Genomic DNA, 19,855 nt, shown 5'->3' with positions numbered 1-19,855 from the left:
CAGAGAATATGTATTTCTGCTACACTTGGACAGCTGAAGATGCCTCTGCTGAGCTAATTTTAGTGACTGCCCACCACAGATGAGACCTTGTGGTCAGTCTCCAGCCAGTCAGGGCAGTTAATATTCTGCCTAGATGAAGTAAGTCTAGCAATACATAGACCATGGAGCCTGAGGAAAGCCAGCAGCTGTGGGAGATTTATTTTGTTTCCGTATCTTTCTTTTTACTAATTTATTGCAGGCAATTATTTAAAGAATGGAATCTTTTTGCATACCATTGGCTGTAAGGTTGGTCAGTCTTCCATTCATGACTTCTCTGAAAGCATCACCGCTGTGTTTTTATCAGTAGCTCTTCCATCATCATGGCTCACACAGCATTTCCTGCAGCTCTTGCTGGAGTCAGGGAAAGGCACCAGGAGAAGGGGGAGAAAGCTGTGTGCAGAGACTGTGTCAGCTGAAGAGACATTTGTTTCCTCTGATTTGGCTGAATGGCTGCAGGAACCTTGCTGGCACTGCTGGCGGGGTGGCCTTTGGCAGGGCTGGGCAGAGTTTGGGGCCCAGGATCCCTCCTCTCGGTGGGACACCAGGGTGAGCAGCCCCTGTCCCAGCCAGGAGCAGAGGTTCTGTGGCTCTGCCCGGGGCACAGGGACCTGCCACTGCCATGAGCTCCTGCCGGGGCTCCTCTGGGGCAGCTCCTGCTCTGCAGCGATGATGGGCGCAGCTGGGGGTGACTGCAATGGAGGGTGGTTTCCAGTGGGCTCTGCTGGTCTGCCACACTGGAGCCAGCAGAGCTTCTGGAAGGAGTCTCCTCTTGTGAGCTGCTGGAGCTGGAGCTGGCACTGGCCACAGAGCCACTGTGTTCATCCCTGACAGGACCAGACCACAGCAGCCTCTGGGCCTCCTTGCTGCACGATGGCAGTGAGGAGGCCATGGACCAGAGGTTCAGTGTGGGTGACTCAGTTTCCTGATAAACTGTGCTGAGAAAACCCTGCATCCCTCCTGCCAGATCTAAGACACTGCCAGAAATCTGTTGGCACATTGGGAACTCAGAATTGTTTGCATTTTTAACAATTGTCTTATGAGTGCTTTTGATTGTTTTTGTCATTTTGTTTTGACTCAGTTGATCCTTCAGAGAAGCTTTCCTAATAATATAAAACAGGAGGAATTGTGGAGACCCTGGGGAGGCATTCCCTGGTCTAGGGAGACACCAGAAGCTTCCCTCAAAGAGCTGTTAGATCCCATTGGCTCCTTCCCCTGTTCCTGTCTGTTCCTATGTTTCTCAGCCACACCTTCCCTATTCCCTGATCGGCCCCCTTATCTTTGTACTGCCCCGAGATCAGGGTCAGCCCCCAGGCCCCTGTAGCGACAAAGTGAGACCCTCTGTGTGTGAGTGCTGGGAGCTGAACATCTCCCTGCACAGCTGAATAAAACATCTGTGGAGATTATGCAAAGGTCCTTTTTGCTTCTTTACCCTGGACTATGCCAGCAGCAATTCAGACTGCTCCAGAGGAGAAGCTGCAGTACTGGCACCAAGGTTTTGCCAACTTGACCATAGGCACAGAGGGCGTGCAGGATGCTGCTCTATGAATTCCTTAACCAGCCATCTCTGGTGCTGGCATATTCCCTCCAGCTTCTGGTGCAGCCAGGGCCACCTTTGGTCCAGCAGATGACATTGTTATTTGAAAAATTCGGCCCACTCCTTGGGCAGGAGGCCACCCACAGGCTCTGGTCCTGCAGCCCCTGCTCAGCTGGGGACAGTGTTCCCTGTGGGGAAGATGGAGCAGCCATCACAGGGTCTTGGGGGCTGCTTTCAGCAAGGTGGCCAGGCTCTCTCCCTGCTGGACTCTAGCAATTGTTTGGGGGAGCTGATGGCAAATTGTATGTAGTCCTGTTCATCCTACTCAGAAAACATGACAGCTTCTATCACTCTTCTGCAGAGTGGGCTGGATTTCTCTTTGCCCACTGCAGGATGCAGCCCAGGCAGAACTGGTGGTGACAGGGCAGAGAAAAATTCACATCGTTCTTAGTGTCCTGGCAGATGGGGCAGCTCCGTTCTGTCCCCATGGCCATGTCTGTCTGTCCCAGCAGCAGGGAAGAGCTGAGGACCATGAGCTGCTCTCATTGGCAATCTTGCTTGGCCAGAGCCCAAGCTCGAGCCAGAGTGGCCCAGCCTCTGTCAGTGCCCAAACATAAGCAGAAAGGGATGTTGTATCACAATGCATTCCTTGGTGAAGGAGGTCCATAGCAGCCTCAAGAGGCACCTCAGACACTCAACAGTCAAGGCAGTAACATATGGACAGGACACGGATGGCAGTTCATGGCTGGGAGAGCATTCGTAGGCATATCCAAGGACAAATTTCCCAGGAACTCTCCACAGCTCTGGGATCTGCCCATCAGCTCTGTCAGAAGCTTCAGCAGAACCACCAAATTCCTAAAAAGCAGCTCCCAGACACTTTTCCTACCATCCTGCCTGAATAGCTGGGTTGCTTGCTGCAAAACACTCTTTTTCTTCTCTTCCCCAATGCCCTGTGGACACTTGCAGCCAAAATAAAAAGCTCCTTGCCCTCTGTGTGATGTGATAATACAGTTTTTATATTTCCATGCTGGGATAAAAGAAAGCTGTGCTGTGGGTCAGGAGAGGCCAGGACCCACTTGGCCTTCCTGCAGGCTGAGGTGGTCCCGGCAGACATCCTGCTGCTTTTTTGGGGAATGTGTGAGGGGTAGTGGAGGGGGTGACAGAGAGGCCGAGATCACAGAGTGGAAACTCAGCTCCAGAGTGGCAGTGCAGACTCTCCCTGCTGAATGCCTGCTGGGGCTGGCAAAGAAGGAAAACGCCCCAATAACAGCCCGGTGGCACTGTGTCTCGGGGACAGGTACAGGGAGGTGACAACAAACAGCAGCATGGCCCGGTCGCACAGCTCCTAGGAAGCGGTGACAGAGGAGCCTCATGTGCCAGAGATTTCAGAAAGGCTGTCTTCTCAAATGGCCACTCTAAAACCCCTCTCTTTGCCTCTTGGGTTTGTGTGTGCTTTTGACAGCCACAGCATCCTGGGGCAACGCGTTCCATGATTTCATTAAGCACTCCTTGAAAAGCACCTCCCATTGTTCAACTGAGCTGCCAGCCTGGTCATTTCAGAGGGTGCTGCCTTGGTGGAGAGAAAAATCAATCTTCTGCCTTTCCAGGAACTGAAGGAGGAGGGACTCTTCACCATCCAACACCTGGCTGGGTCCCATTCAGAGGTCCTGCTTTGAAGCCTCCGTCAGGTTTGCTTGGCAGTTGCCAGCGAGGTGAGAACATTGTTCTGAATTGTCCCCCATACTTCATACACAGTGTGTAGAGTAGGTATGTGCTTGTTCATCTCCATGTGTGCTCAGGGTCTGCCTTCATTTCTGGTTTTAGACCTGATAATTCCAATGTCTGTCAGCTGTCTGTAGGATCTGTGGGCACATGCAACTGTATTTACTGGCAGGTCGGGTATCTGACACTCATCTTTGAGTGTGGAGCCTTTATAATGCAATGTGCAAATGCAGAAACTGAGACACTAATGATGTTATTTGCCAGAGTCCCAGTCTCTGCCCAAGCTATAATTCAACGCTGCAAATTATTCTGTAGACCTGAGCCTGAGTTTTCTGTTTCCTGGCATAGTACTTGAGCTGCTGGTGTTGCTTTTTTGAACAGGAGCACCTGACTCTTTTATCTTTATGACTTTTTCCTTCATGATTTGAAAGCAGCTCTTTATTTATTTTCTAGTAAAAGGGCCTAAAAACAAAGATGTGGACATTTAAGAAGGATTAAATAGAACACTTAATGAAATTTTTATTTACGCCTGCAGTGAGCAGGTCTGAAGCCAGAAATTGGTGCCAGAGTAAGTGCCTTTCTGTGCTTGTGCTCTCCTGCTCTTCCTGTCCTTGTATGCTCCTCTGGACACAATGGGATGTGTTGTCATTTCCTGGGACTTCTGTTGAAGGCAACTGGTTTTCTTTTCAAGGTGATTCTTATGTTTCCCCTCATGGCTTCCCCAGGTGACCAACCTCCGTTCCAAGGTGTCCTGCTCTGCCATTGTCACTCTGGGAGAGCTCTTTGTGACCTTGAAGAAGGACATGGACTCTGAGGTGGATGAGGTTGCTCGGGTCCTTCTCCAGATGGTGTCCAACTCCCCAGAATTTGTTCAGAAAGCAGCCAGTCAGAGCCTAGGGATCCTGGTGGAGAATGTGACTCCTGCACGAGCAATGACTGCTCTCATGGACATGGGAGTCAAGTAGGTTCTTCTTCTTTTAGTGATGTTCTTCACCTTCGTGTGTGTGGGAGAGAGAAGGGATGAGACAGAGAATGGGAATGCTGGGAGGGAAGGGTCCTGTATCCTGCATCTTCTGTGGACTCAGTGACTTGATTCTCCAACCAACCTCACTTCTTCCCTCTTGTCACCTATTTCTGCCCTCCTGCAGCCCATTACTTCTCAGAATCGCAGAAGTGTAGAATATGGGGAGTTGGAAGGGGCCCATCAGGACCATCGAGTCCAGCTCCTGGCCTTGCCCAGAACAGCCCAAGGGTGACACCAAGTGCCTGAGATTGTTGTCCAAATGCTCCTTCAACCCTGTCAGGCTTGGTGCTGTGACCACTGCCCTGGGGAGCCTGTTCCAGTGCCCAGCCACCCTCTGGGTGAAAAACCCTTTTTCCTGATATCCAAACTAAAGCTCCTCTGACTCAGCTTCCTGCTGCTCCCTGGAGTTCTCCCAGTCTGTCAGATTTTCCTAGATGTGGTGACTGATGGGGAAGTGAAAGTGCCTGCAAAGGCCAAGAATAGAGCCTTGTGCTTTTGTGGGCAGAGGGACAATTGCAATTGCAGCTGTGAGCAGTGTTTGGTATTTCACAGTGCTAACCACAGAAGCCCTGGGAAAACCATGTCTCCTCATGATGCCATTAACTTGAGAAATTAGGAGGGTCTTTGCCCCCATGGAGCACATGGGGGACAATCTGCTGGGTGTGGCACAGCCTGCACAGCAGGTGCAGCTCCTGCCAAAGGAGCCTTGTATGACTGTCCTGGCCTTAGAGCTCTACTTTCAATTCAAAGTGATGTTTCATGTTAGCCTTGACATGATGAATCACTTTACAGGCACCTCCACAGGCTGACTGCCATGGGACAGTTGAAGCAAATGCTGCCTTAAATGTTGGTGCTGGGCCTGATAGTTCCCAAGAGACACTCTCTAGAATAGGACAGCCCGGCTAAACTGCCTGCCACCCTTTCCTCAGCTTTGCAATAGGGTAAAACATTCAGATGGATCCATTGCCAAGCCCCACAGGAGAAACAGGCTGCATTGCTGGATATTCTGCAACTTCATAGCCCACAACGTGTTCTCCCTGCATTTGTTGTTTTCCAAAGTTCTGTAGATTTGGGGATACATGGGTGAAAATAGCCTCAGTCCTGCTGCAGGTCTCTGTGGTGTGCATCTGCCCCTGCTCTCTCCATTGCCCTTCCTACTCATGGCATGGGGGGCCTGAAGCAACTCCAGGTTGAGGACAAGGTGAAGGCAATCATGGCTGAGCCTCACACAGAGGTGAGGGGGGAGTTGGGCCAATCTCTGCTGGGAGGAAGGGTCTTGTGGCAGCCCAGAGAGGCTGTGCACATTGCCAGGGAACAGCTGTGCCCTGCATGTGCCCCTGCAGTGAGCTGTGCTGTGCCAGTGCCCCTGGAGCTGTGGGGCTGCTGAGCTGTGGGGCAGGCAGAGGAGCAGGAGGGTGCATGTGCAGCTGAGCCATTCCTGGGGAGCACAGGGCTCTGGGCTCCCTGCTGTCCCAGGGCAGCCCCGAGGCCAGGCTGTGCCTGTGCCAGCTCTGGGCAAGTGGCTCAGGGTTTGCCCTGGCCTGCCTCAGTGTCTGCCAGCAGGAGCATGTTTCCCTGTGCAGCTGTTTGGACATTTCCAGGAAATGTGTCCCAGGAAATATGGAGCTTCAGATGCTTTAGGTTTGCATTGTGGCCTCTGTTTAACTTTGTGTCTCCATTTTGCAGATCTGACTGGTTACAGTCTTACTGAGAAGTTTCCTTGGGACACTTCCGATGTTCCCTCACCCACAAAGTCCTCGCCTCCTGTCCAGAAAAGCTCTCTGTCCTCCAAGCTCAGGAAGAAGCTGACGCCTGTATGGAGAGTGTTTGAAGAATAGGATTGATGCATTAGGCTTGATAGTTACAGATGTACATATGTTCTGATCTTTAGATGTAATTTTGAACTAATGTGTTTTGATTCTGTCTTTAAGTTTTGATGACATGTTTTTAATTCTATATATTTCATTTTGATGATGAAAAAAAGTAAATAAATAAACAAAATTGAAAAAACCAAGAGGAGAATGTGAGACCAGGACCTGCCAGCCTAGAGATTATGGGAGTGCAGCTCACTCAATGTGCCAGTGTCTCACCACATCCTTTCCTCATTGGGCCTCTCCTCTTTCTCTTTGGCCATCTTTTCTTTGTGTCATTTGTGCTGCTCTTTGTTACTTAGCATTACAACAGAGTCACCTGTTGACCTGTTTGAGGGACAATGGATCCAAAAGATCTTGTCTAGTCAAAGGTTTTCTACCGTGGTGTGTTCCGTGCTCACCAAAGGCCTGAGCAAAGAAACCAAGAGAAGTGTGCCCAAATCCCAAAGCTTTGCTCCTTTGCAATCTCCCACAGATCTGGCTCACAGGTGTCTTCAATCACAATTGCATAGGTAAGAAGAGGTCACAGATTTCACTGGGAAATGATGCACTGCTTTGGTGAAATCACCTGTATGTATATTTACCGGGGACAGCAGTGCAGCTGTGTTGTTTGCCCCTTGTTTGCAGAAGGATGAGTGCACTGGGAGTGACAAGGGTTCCTCAAATCTGTACTGCAGCCTGGGTGCCATTCATCCCAGTGCTAGGGGACCATTTGTTCCCATGGACCAGTGCTTGCCAGTGGAATGAATTCCTGCACAGCTGGAAGAAGCAATTCTGGATTCAGCTCCAGCTGTTGGTAGGCTGCATGATCATTGACAATGCTGCCCTTCCAGAAATTATTCTGCAGTTTCCTTTCATAGTCATTTGAAGCTTTGAAACTTCACATTTCAATTTGCTTTGCCTTAGGGAAAAACACTTCTGGGCCCAGTGCAAACTGTAACCTTTTGACAGCAAAGTCCTCATGGTTGCCAACTTCTGATGTTACACAATGTCACCTGGCTGCATGTGTTTGCTTAGCTCTGGGTCTAGTCCCAGCCTAGTAAAGCCCAGGCAGGGTGGCACGTTGCAGGGAAAATTGGTCCATGAGCTTATGGGGTTGCCATCAGCAGCAGAGTCAATGTGCCCTGTGGGGATTCCTCTGGAGACAAAATTAGAGACCTACTCCATGCCACAATATTCTCTTAGATCTTTCTAAAATATCCTAGAAAAGGCTGTGAAACTTCACATCTCCTTGCACACCCACTGTTTGAAGAGGGGCATTTTTGTCCCTCCTCAAAGTCATTGCTCTTGCACATGAGAAACATGAACATCCACCAACAGGAATGATGCATGGTCCTGCTGCTGCTGCTGCAGAGCACTGGGAAGGTCAGACCTGGGTATTACCAATATGAGCACTTAGTTAGCATTTCATACTCCTTCAAGCTGTCCAGATCTCAGGGCTTTTTGTTTCAAAGCAGCCACTGCACCATCTCTAGGGAAGAACAGGAAATGGGAAACAGCGACTGCCAGCCTTGCAAGGGTGTAGGGGAAAACCTGAGGTGTCTGCATCAAAAGATGCATGGGAAGAGTGTAATTGCTAAAGCAAATGCTCTGTTAGGACAGCAGGAGCAGTTCTTTACTGCATGCTTGCATGAAGATCATTTGGGATCTCCTTTTTGTATCTCATGCAGAAAAGGAGCTCTTAATAATACCACGCCACTTAAACCAGATTGGGATGTAGCTCTGTAGTGATTCACAATGAAGCAGACTGCCTGCTGTGCCACTGCCAGCCCTGCTGAGCCTGCGAGGGACCAGAGTGTATCCCATGCCTGTTTTACCTCCAAGCAGAGCTTGGTTTTCCTTATTAGTGTGGAGTAAATACAAGTGTAATTAAATGGACAATTAGACTGGCCGCTTTGGAGGATATGCTCATGCTTTTGCATGTCAGTCCTGTACCTCATGCTCCCAAGGCTTGTTACTCATCATAAAGTATTTTAACAAAAAAACTCAGCTCTCATGTTACATCTGAATAAAATTGCACAAGATCATCAAGAATTCTGCTGTCAGGAACAAGACAAGAGCCTTCCGACACTCACTTGCAGCTGTCCTGGATTGCTGCAACCCTTTGTGCAAAGCTGCTGCAGACAGAGTGTTTGGAGTTGGTTTGGGCCTTTATGAAAGATCTGTGGAGCAGTGTGCAGGGCTCTCCTGGCAGGAAACTGTTTTTCCCAGCCCAGGGACACGGTGCCGGCAGGAGCAGAGCAGCCCCGCTCCCAGCCCGAGAGTCTGTGGGCTGAGCCACGCTGGGGAGAAAAGGCAGCGAGGGGCTCCAGCCCAGCTGCTTCACTGCCCTGCCCGCCCCATGGAGCTCTGCCGAGGGAGAAAGCCGATGCCGGACGAGCCCCCGAGGTTCCATCAGCTGCTGGAACTGCTCCGTGACAGCTCCTGTTCTTCCCAAGAGAGACCCCGGCGCCTTCTTGTGACGCGTGTCATGGGGGGATTCTGTTTGTTAATAAACTGTTGGGGGTTTTCCAATTTCATCTATCAGTAATAATTTCCTATTGCTGGAAAGGGGTTGTTGGAACCCTTTAGAGGAGACGACTTATTGCACAATATCCTGTTTGAAGTTGTCTGAAACTGTGTGAGACAGATGGCTTCACACAGCAGCATCCCCAAGGCTGCTGAGGGGAAGGCACAGAGGAGGACAAACCCAGTATTTCTGAGGGAACTCCTTGACACCAACCCAACCTGAGCTGTCAAACAGCAGACCTGATGTTTCGAGACATGGGCCAAAGGGGAAACCTTTCAGTGTGTTTGGTCCAGGCTGGGTTATGCTCGAGGCAAAGGTGTGTCAGTGTGTTGGATAATACTCTTTTCTTGACCTAGAGATGGGGCAACTGAGAGGTGTTTTAAAAACTTTTATTCAATTTTCAGTCTTATGAGAAGGGTGAGACAATACAGATGTTATAATTCATGCCGTCACAATCAGAAGCCAACTATTTCCTAATTATAATACATTATAATTAGGTTTTTTGGTCTATCGGCCTTTTGCCATGCCACGTTGTGAATGCTTTAAAGCCAATTATTAAAACTGCCCCTCGTGGGTCCCACTACAATGCATCTTTCATAGCTCTGTTTTTCCAAAATCTTATTTGCAAGGCCATCTTTTGGAACTTTTTTCCAGCTCCATTTCTCTCTCAACAATATCTGTCCTATTCCATGGCATTTTTAAGTTAGCATTTCTTGTCTCAAGGATTATATACAGATTCATACTCTGTGGGCATTCTACTAGGCCCTAAAAGCTTTCTACAAAGCCATTTCCCACATCAGTGCACTTGGCTCCTTCTCTCCTCATTGTGCCTGGCAAGCACAGGAGCCCAGAGCTCCTGCAGAACCCATCACAGCACTCAGTGGGAGCAAACTTGTGTCCAGTCCTCACCTGGAGCTGTGGTGCCCAGCATTTCACCACACTGCAATGAGGAACTGTTCCTACGCTTTCAGAAGGAGCTAAGGAGCTTTGGCCTTCAGATCAATTGTCTGCAGGCTCCTGCAGTGCCTGGTGCTGCTCCCTTGCCAGAGGCACCCCAGGCCAGGGGGGCACATCTGGGCTGCTGTGTCTGGCTCTGGGGCTCCCTGTTCTGGGCAGTGAGGAGGAGCTGCAGAGGCTCTGCAGGACTGACAGGATGGGCTTTGGGGCTGGCAGGAGAAGCTGAGGGACCTGGGCTGCTGGAGCTTCTGAAGAGGAGGCCCAGGGCTCCTCCTGCAACTGCTCCAAGGGTGGTTTCAGAGAATCCCAGAATCAGCAAGGGTGGAACAGGCCATGGAGATCATCAAGTCCAACCTGTGTCCTGACAACGCCTTGTCTCCCCTGAGCCTCCTCGCCTCCAGGATAAACAACCCCAGCTCTCTCAGCCGCTCCCCACAGCTCTTGTGCTCCAGACCCTTCCCCAGCCTTGTTGCCCTTCTCTGGACACACTCCAGCCCCTCCTTGTCCTTCCTGAATTGGGGGCACCAGAACTACAAACAGCACTCGAGGTGCTGCCCAAGCAGCGCCCAGCACAGGGGAAGAATCACTGCCCTGCTCCTGCTGGCCACACCATTCCTGATCCAGGCCAGGAGCCATTGGCCTGCTTGCCCACCTGGGCACTCTGCTGGCTCATGCCCAGCCTGCTGTCCGTCAGTCCCTGCAGGTCCCTTTCTGCCTGGCTGCTCTCCAGCCCCTCTGGCGCCTTGTTGAGGGAGAGAGGCAGGGAGGGAACGGGTCCAGATCCAGTCCTTCCTGAAATGTGGTGTTTGCTGGCACTGCCAGGTCCCAGATCTTGGTATTTCCCTATTCTGGCACAGCCCAAGTGCAGCAACTTGCTGGCAAAGAAAGCCAAAACCAAGCAAAGACCTGGTACCTACAGCAACCCGATCTCAGATTTGCTGACACCGCCAGTACCCAGATCGGGAATGTTTCAGATGCCTGCACAGCCTAATTCCAGCAGTTTGCTGGCACAGAAAATAAGCATCTGGCAATTTCTCAGTGCCAGCAAAACCTGGCTGCAAAAAATGCAGCAATTTTCTGGAAAGAAAGCCAGAACCCAGCAGCTTCCCGGCACTGCCACCAGCACCGCCCAGGTATGGTGTTTGCTGGACAAGTGCTCAGATCTGGAAATTTCCCAGTGCTGGCACAGCCCAAGTCCAGCAATTTGCTGGCACAGAAAGCCAAAATCTGGCAATTTCCTGATGCCAATACAGGTGCCCAGACCTGGTGTTTGCTGCCACTGCCAGTGCTCAGATCTGGAAATGTCCCTATTCTGACACATCCCAAGTGCAGCAATTTGCTGGCACAGAAATCCAAAACCTGCGGCAGCTTCCTGCTACTGGGTCTGGAACCGCTCCCACATCTTGTGTTTCCTGCACCAGAACCCAGATTTGGAAATTTCTCAGTGCCAGCAGAGCCCAAATCTGGCAGATTTCTGTCGTTGGCAATGACACCACCCAGATCTGGTGTTGGCTGGCAGCACCAGCACCCAGATCTGAAAACTTCCTGGTGCTGGCACAGCCCAAGTCCAGTGATTTGCTGGCACAGAAAGCCAAAATTTGGAAATCTGCAGGTTCTGGCTCCAGGACCATCCAGCTCTGGTGTTTGCTGGGACCGCCAGTGCCCAGATTTGGAAATTTCCTGATGCCTTCACAGCCCAGGTCTAGCAATTTGGTTTTAGCTAGCTTAGGAAGAGAAGTTCCTTGGACTCCTGGCTTTCCTTTTTCTTGGAACTGTTTAAACCTGCTCTGTACTGCAAACCCAGACAAACACCAGCAGCAGCTCACACCTGTGGCCCACCAAGCTCTGGGACACTGCATTCCAGCGCCAGAGGGACTTAGAAGAGACCGAGTGAGCCAACTGCAACCCACAAAAAGGACTTTCTGAATTTGCCATCTCTTCACCACTGTCAGAGGTTTTATTTAATATTATTCATTTTTCATGCTTGTGAATACTTTACTTGTTAAATAAACTGGGGGTTTTTTCACTTTTCTCGAGGGAAGTCTTTTCCTGAACTAGTAAGGGGAGGGGCCATTTGAACTTGCTTTCTAGACGGACCCTTTTTGGAGTTTCCTCCCAAAATTTGCCCTAAGCCAGCACAGTCATCATGAAAATTTCACTAGTGGCGTAATTTCCCGGTGGCAAATCTTGTGACAGAAGCTTGACGTTGTTTCCATGGGAGATTCTTAGGAAGAGCAGACAGGAGAAGATTCCCGGAAAACTGAAACAGCTTTCCAGAAGTGAAATGAAAATGAAAGAAACAATCCAAGATGTTTTCCTCTATTTATTTCTATGCTCCCCTTTTCTATGTTGCATCCCAGTAATTCCAGATGCACCTCACCTCTAAGATCGGTGACTTAGTGATTTTTAGACACTAAAATACCATGAGCCACACACAGTTTTCCTTCCCCTGTTTTTACAGGAAAGCAACACTGGAGATGTAAGTGCAGTGCTCGGGTCAGGTAGGAATCCTACCCCAAGGGAAGGTGTCCCGACAGTGTTTGACCCTCAGCAAGGACAATGCACATCAGCAAGCGAGGGGATTGTTGTGCCAGAGTGCAGGAGTCAGGGCTCTGCATCTGCGCTCAGCGCTGCAAAGTTCCCGTGTTTGGGCAGACGGAGGGGCTGTCCCCGGGGCGCGCGGGGCTCGAACGTGGGGCTCGTGGGGCGAGCGGGGAACGGACACGGGGACGAACGGCCCCGGCGCTTCAGTTGCAGCGGCGGCAGCAGCAGCGGCGGCAGCAGCAAAAGCAGATAGACTAGAAAAATCGTTCTTTCTCTCGCTCTTTCTCTCTCTCTCCCTTTCCCGCTGTCGGGCACCCTTCTTTCGGAGTCCCTTGCCCGGCGTCCCTCTCCTCTCCCCGCCTCTCTCTCCCCTGCCGGGCTGGGCCATGCCCCCGGCCCGCCCCCGGCCCCGGGTGGGGCTGCTCCGTGCCCGGCCCCGGCCGTCCCGCCGCGGTCTCGCCTCCGCCCGGCTCTGGCTGTACTGGCGGTGGCGCTGCTGGGCGGGCATCAGTGCCTGGGGCGGGGGCGGCATCGCCGCCTTTTGCCTCCGCCTGGCCCGAGCCCGGCCCCAGACCCGACGCAGGGTCCGGTCCCGACCCCGGCCCCGGCCCCGGCCCCGGCCCCGGCCCTGGCTCCTCCCAGGGCCCGCGGGGGACACACGCGGCGCGGCCGCTCCCGCCGCCTCCGCTGCGGCTTCCCCGGCCCGAGCTCCGCCGCTCGGCAGCGCGGCCGCCGGCCCCGAGCCTCCCGTGCCGCGTTCCGAAGAGCGAACGCCGGGGCATGGCTGGCCCGGGGCGGGTGAGGGGCGCTCGGGGGCCGTTGCTGGCCCCGGGCCGAGCGCTGACAGCCGCGTCCCGCCCGCAGGGACGGCGCAGGAGGCCCTGCAGGAGCGGTACCGGCTGGGATCGCTGCTGGGGCGCGGCGGCTTCGGCAGAGTCTTCGCGGCCACGCGGCTCTCGGACGGCGCCCCGGTGAGCGGCGGGGCCGGCGGCGGGCGCAGGAGGAGGGAATGGAAGAGGAGGAGGGCGGAGGGCGGAGGATGGGGCTCGCAGTGCGGGCGGCGAGCTCACCCCGCTGCTGCCCTTGGCTTGCAGGTGGCCATCAAAAGGGTGCCACGGAACCGCGTCCGGCACTGGGGCGAGCTGGTGAGTGAGCGGGGCCAGCAGCCGGGGCTGCCGGCCGGGGATGAGCCGGGGCCCGGCACGGTGGGAGCCGCCAGGACGCCCCGAGGGAGAGCGGGCGTGGGGCCAGCGCAGGGCGCAGAGCATCCCGGGCTGGCTGAGGGCTTCCCCAGGCCTGGCACGGCATCGGCCCCGCTGACGGCATCGTGCTCCTCCCGCAGCCCGACGGCACCAGCGCACCCCTGGAGATCGTGCTGCTGGCCAAGGTGTCCACTGGCTTCCCCGGTGTGGTCCAGCTGCTGGAGTGGCTCGAGCTCCCCAACTGCATCGTGATGGTGCTGGAGCGGCCAGAGCAGTGTCAGGACCTGCAGCGTTTCATTCGGGCACGGTGGTTCCTGCCCAAGGAGGTGGCGCGGGAGCTGTTCTGCCAGGTGCTGGAGGCCGTGCGGCGCTGCACCAGCTGCGGGGTCCTGCACAGGGACATCAAACCAGAGAACATCCTGGTTGACCTGGACACCGGGCAGGCCAAACTGATTGACTTTGGCTGTGGCACCTACCTGCAGGACACAGTCTACACTCACTTTGCAGGTGAGCCTACACAGGGCTGTGCTCCCGCTGCTGACATCTCATGGCCCAACATGTCTCAGCCCAAACTGGCTGTGGCAGCGGGAGTTCTCCCTTTTGCTGCCAGTCAGGGCACTGAATCTTCAGCTGAGTTGCTTTAGAGCGGGGCTGGGTGGGCAGCCGTCTTCCAGCCCTGCTGGCAGCTTTTGCCAGCCACTCTGCCCAGGACTGGGGCTGGGCTGGGGCAGCCAGCCCGACCAAAACCCCCGTGGGTAGGGTAGCAGAGAGGGACGGCGGAACCTGTGCTCCAGCCACTTTGGTGTGCAGATGAGAGGAAGGGCTTGGACTGCTCCACTCGCCCTGTTTCCCTTGGCTTCATTATATTTTTGGGGCAATGCAGGCAGGGAGGATATGGGCAGGTTTTTTCCCCAGCATGGAGTGGGTTTTTCCTTTGCATGTCATGGTCAGGCCTAGCCAGGGCTGCCCTCTTCCAGCACCAGAGGCTTCTTTTCCAACCCTAACTTTGTGCACAAGTCCCAGGTGCTGGCGAGAGGGCAGTGGTCACCCTGTGTGCAGGCGCAGGGATGCTGGGGCCAGGCTCTGGGAGCAGCAGCATCCCCCTGATGAACTCCATCTGTATTCCGTAGGAACACTGTCATACAGCCCCCCAGAATGGAATGACTTTGGCTGGTACCACGGTGAGCCAGCTACCATCTGGTCCCTGGGCATCCTGCTGCACCAGATGGTCTGCGGGGAGCACCCTTTCAGGAGGGGCCAGAACCTCAGCTGGGGCCAGCTCCCACTGCCACAACGGCTCTCTCAAGGTGGATCCTCTTCTCTGGGCACGGGGGGAATGCCAGTGCTGGGAGCCAGCAGCGGGGTCGTGGGCATCCCGCTCTGGCAGCTGCTGAGGAGGTGGCACATGTCCTGCTCTCCTCCAAAACAGGGAATTGATGGGAAAGTTTAGGCCCAGCTCTGAGCACATCCAGCATGCACGGGGCATGGGAATAGTGGGGTAAAGCAGACAGGAGCCTTCTCTGGCTGACTGTCAGTTTCTGCTTTCTCTCCCCAGAGTGCAAAGACCTGATCAGGTGGTGTTTATCCGTGAACTCCTTGGACAGACCCGCACTGGAAGACCTGTTCTGTCATCCTTGGATGTGGGATATTCCTCTGCCGTAAAAGAAGGGAGAGAGCCACAGGCACACTTTGATCCAGGGCCCTGGTAAGTTCCAGCTCCACATATGCCTTGGCAATGAGAAGCAAAGGAACCCAGAGCTTTTTGTGCTGCCTGTGTCACTGCACCGGGGTCATGGGATGGGAACACACAGCCCTTGTGCTGGAGCTGAGCTGCTCTGCCCAGCACTGGTGGCCGCCATCCCAGCTGGTTTTGCGTGTCCTGGTTCCCTGACAGCTGGGGCCCTGGGCAGAGCCCTGAGAGCCTGGTCTGCCCCCAGGGAAGGAGAAGGAGCCCCTGGAGAAGCTGTACCAGGTGGGGATGCTGCTGCTGCTGCTGCTGCTGCTGGAGACAGTGAGGGTGACATCAGGGATGACAAGCTCTTCCTCAACCTGGCCACGGGAGGCTGAAGGTGATGCACTTTGATTCTGGCACCTTCTTCAAAGCCAAACTCCACAGGGAATTTGCAGATGAGTCCCCACCCAGGGAAATTCTGCCAGATTTGGGCATGACCCAGCGTGGCGGGGAACCAAAGGCTCCCCCTTTGCTGGGGCAGATGCAACTCATTCTTCAGTGGCTGCCCAGCTGCTTTTGGCAGGGCTGGGAGGATGGGCTGGGGTGGGTACAAAATGGGAGTGGGCTCCTGGCTCTGCCAACAGCCCCCAGCACCCACCGTGCCCCGGGCTGGGGCTGGGGCAGCCAGCCCGACACAAACAAAGCCCCATGGTGGGAGCAGAGGTGGGGCTCCAGAACCTGTGCACAGCTGCTTTGCTGTGCAGGCAAGGAAGGGCTGGGCTGCTCCACTGCCCTTGTTTGCTTCAGGGTCACGGTGATTTTGGGGGGCAGTGCAGGGGGGGAGAGAGAAAGTGTGGGTTTCCCACAGCCATGGCTGGGTTTTTCTCTAGCATGTAGGGGTTGGGCCTTCCTCAAGGCCCTGACAGAGAAAAGTTTTTACCGTTTTTCTTGTTTTCCCTTTTTGAATCTAATGTCTTTTCAATAATGTGTTGTTTGTTATTCCAGAGAAAGCATTCCAGGTGGTCCAGTCTGGATGGGGAAGTGCTTGGGAGCAGCTGTGGCGTGGATGAGCAGTGCCCTTGGAGAAGGCTGAGGCCATGGTTTGGGAGCAGCTTTTCTTCCAGCCGTGGGTGGTGTGAGGTGGGTCCCTGTGTGCTTGGCAGGGTGGGATCAGAGCTTTTGGGAGCTGGCAGCGAGCACAGGAGCATCCTGCTCTGGGCAGCTGCTGAGGGCTGAATGTGCCGTGGCTGGCTGCAGGCTGGGCACGTGTCCTGCCCTCTTGCTCTGTGCCAAAGGCAGCAGGGATGGGCAGCTCTGGGTACAGCTCTGGGCACAGCCAGCATGGCCTGGGCACCGCAGGCCTTGGCACAATGGCACAGGAGCCCTCAGCTGACGGGCGGTTTCTGCTTTCTCTCCTTGCAGCTGGGCTCTGCGGGTGCTGAGGCTGCTCTGGGCTCTGCCAGGGCTCTGCTGGGCTCAGCCCTGGGCCCAGCTGGGCTGGCTCTGCCCTCACATTGCTCTGACAGCTCTGCATCAGACGAGCCCGTTGCGAGCACAGCGCCTGAGCTTTCTGCTTTGGCAGGTGAGTGAGACTCTGCTGCAGGCCCAGAGATTGCAGCTGGGGACACACATCCAATTGGCAAGGACCCAAACTCTCCACAGTCTGGGCTGAACACCTGGATCTGCACAGGGTTTTTTTTATGTCCCATTCTTCCTTCTTGACTGGCTGGAATTGTGCAATTGCACTTTGTTCCTCCTCTAGAAGTGCCACGAGTGGGCCAAAGCTGGCAAGTGGGCCGTGTTCCTGAGGCAGTGCAGTCTGGAGCTGGTGGATGGAGAATTGCCCTTCTGCACTTCCAAACCTGAGCAAAAAGCCGTAAGTGGGACTTTGTGACTCTAAGAAACTCTTGGCAGTTTCAAAGGGAATGTGCAGCTCATTCGCAGGGTGAGAAGGAAGGTCATCTTCTAAAGGATTTGGGCTTTGACAGAGTTTCCATTCCCAGTCCTGCTTGGAGCTGGAAGGGCACAAAGCAATTTCCTCTTGCTTCGAGCACAATTTCAAATACCAGTGCTGGGGACAAAGCCCAAAATCTTTTAAGAGGCTGCTGAGGTCAGTAAGATGGATCCATGCCATCAGCACATTTACAATGTAAAGAACTGAGTTCTCTTTTGAAAAAGATCATTTACCTCTTAATGCAAAGAATGTATCTTTGCATTTATGTTTTGGTTTTTTCACTAACATTGTGTTATGATTTTTCACTAACACTTGGATTTTATTCTTATCTTTTACAATTTACCTATTTTTTTCCTTTTTCCTTTTTTTTCCCTCTAAATAGAAAACATGTCCTACAGAAGAAATATCCTTTGCTCCTGGTTCCCGTGTGGAGCAGCTCCCTTCCTGCTGGCTGAGCTGCTCAGGCAGAGCCTGGCAGCTCCTGGTCCTGCAGGGCTGAGGCTTTTCCCCGTTGCTGGGCACAGACTGATGGAGCAGCACTGCTGAACACGGGCACACAGAGGGACCAGCAGCAGCTGCCTTTGGCCACCTGAGGCTCCAAGACCCAAACTCTGAGCAGCCAGGGCTGGAAGAGACTGGCAGGATCTGATCCCTGACTCTGGGCCAAGGCTGCACAAAGGACCCCACAGCAGCAGCAGCAGCAGCACATGGAGCTGACTTTGAGCACAGCCCCTGGCCCTCTTCCCTCCCGTGTGCAGCGGTGTCACAGCAGCCTGAGGCACCTGGGAGCCCCCAGTGGCAGCAGGGACTGGAGATGGCAGCCCTGGGCTCCTGGAGGCTGTGCAAGGAACAGAGCTGGGCACTCCTTGTCCATGGGGAGCTTCCAGATGGAAAAGGCTGCTGTGCCCAGGCAGCCCCAAGGGCACAGAAAGGAGGCTCTGGAGCACTGGATCTGTGCCAGTACCACAGTCCTGGGCAGCAGCCAGCGAGCCGTGGGGGAACAGAGGGCACAACAAGAGGGACAGAAGCAGGCAAGGGCAGAGACTGGAGAGAGCCAGGCCCGGGAGCAGGAACAGCTGCTCCATTGCGCTCTTGGAGAAAGCTCTTGGCTGGTTCAAAGCAGTGAAAGGCGTGAAGGGCAGAGAGGAGGCCACAGCAAACAATGCTCCTGTTTGCACAGCCTCCCCTCTCCGTGTCCCAGAAGGAATTGCATGGACTGTGTTCGTCTCTCCGAGCCGTCTTGTTCAGCATGAGCAGCTCAGCACCAGGAGCTGAAGGAGCTGAAGCCTCAGGCCACAAGAGCTGGGCAAGAGGGAACTTTTGGAGCAAAGGAATGCTGCTAAAATAGCCCCAGCTGAATGCAGTGGATAGAATTATGGAATCACGGAATCCTTTCTGTTGGAAAAGCCCTCTGAGCTCACCCAGTGCAGCCGCTCTCCCAGCAATGCCAAGCCCAGCACTAAACCACGTCCCTGAAGTGCCAAGGCCTGGACACCAGGCCTGAGTGAGGCCTGGACAGCAGGCCCTGAGCCAAAGATGGCCTCTGGATGAACCTTCCAAACAAAGGTTATCTTTGTATCTGCTCCCTGATGAAATGGGCATGGTTTTTAGCACTGAGATAGATGTAGCCACTCATTAGTGAAACATGGATTGACCTTTGTGTATTTAGAAGCCAGACAAGGCCATGAAATCTGACATCTGGCCTTGTTTGGGGCTGAAGGATCAAAGTCAGCTCCCTTGGTTCCTCCTTGAGCCCTGGCCAGGCTTTGGGAGGGACCCAAGAGGAGGATGAAAGCAGATGTTGCCACACTAGCAGTGCTGTCAGTTTGTTCATTCAGCACTGTCAGAGCTGGGCCCTCTCCCAGCGGGGTTGGAGCCTCTCCTGGGGCTGGAGGCACCTGCAGGAATTCCCAGTGCCCAGGAGTGGCTCTGCAGCCCTTGGCTGTGACAGCTTCCCCAGCTGCTGTGTGGGTCTGGGGGATGGTAAAGGCTGAGGGTAAATGCTGCTGGATCTTTCTTAATCACTGCAGGCAATCTTTGGTGGGGATGATTGGGTGCATTGCTGAGCTGCTCCTTTTGTGATTCTTTGCTGCTCTGAACTGCAGGAAATGACACTGATTCCTTCAGTTGGAGTCTGTGTCTTTGGTGCTGACTTTGGCCACTGGTAAAACAAAACTGGCACAGTCTGGCCAGATCCCAATAAAATGTCACTTGTTCAGTGTCAATGTGAGGAATCAGTCCCATCAGAAATTCCCAGCTGGGAAGCCCTTCCCTGGAGTTCCCTGGCTCTGGAGTGGGCTGAGGTTGGATCCCTGTGTGGGCAGTGGGGCAGTCGGGTAAAAGAAGCTGCAGCCCTGGATGGCTTCAAATGCATCCAAAAATTGCACATGGAAAAGGGAAAGACCTTGTGGGTTTGGGCGGACAAAGATGAATTTGTTGAGAGTACATAGGAAACAGCACCTTCAGAAGAAACAGTTATGGTTGGAATGCTCCCACATGGAGCAAGAGAAGAAGGTTTTAATCTTGAGCTCACATGCATTTGTGCAAGTGAAATATCTATATACATAATAATTATATATGTATTTATAGTATAAGACTTCAATATATCTATTTATATATATTTATTTATGTCTGCATCTATCTATATTTCTATATCACTATCTATGTATAAAATTATATAATAATGTGAAATAGTGCTGACAATACTAATTTGGTAGCTTTGGCTGCTCAGGGATCTAACACTAAATACTCTACAGAACAGGATCGGCCAGGACCCTAATGTCAGTGGTCAACTTTTTGAGATTGTATACAATGAAAAAGGGAGGAA

General features: G+C 53.4%; 1 protein-coding gene across 1 annotated transcript; it reads left to right on the top strand.

Annotated features, from left to right (window-relative positions):
* The first annotated feature begins 133 nt into the window (after positions 1-133).
* LOC131096356 (serine/threonine-protein kinase pim-2-like) lies at positions 134-15,064 on the top strand. The gene is made up of 9 exons (XM_058044696.1): positions 134-138; positions 752-944; positions 1,281-1,367; positions 4,021-4,256; positions 12,529-13,171; positions 13,295-13,345; positions 13,543-13,909; positions 14,533-14,709; positions 14,958-15,064. The coding sequence occupies exons 1-9, from the start codon at positions 134-136 to the stop codon at positions 15,062-15,064; spliced, it is 1,866 nt and encodes a 621-aa protein (XP_057900679.1).
* Positions 15,065-19,855: the final 4,791 nt, after the last annotated feature.

The sequence above is a fragment of the Melospiza georgiana genome, unplaced genomic scaffold (genome assembly GCF_028018845.1).
Source record: "Melospiza georgiana isolate bMelGeo1 unplaced genomic scaffold, bMelGeo1.pri scaffold_29, whole genome shotgun sequence".
Lineage (NCBI taxonomy): Eukaryota > Metazoa > Chordata > Aves > Passeriformes > Passerellidae > Melospiza > Melospiza georgiana.
The sequence above is the reverse complement of the archived record's forward strand: the minus strand, read 5'-3'. Positions and strand labels throughout refer to the sequence as shown.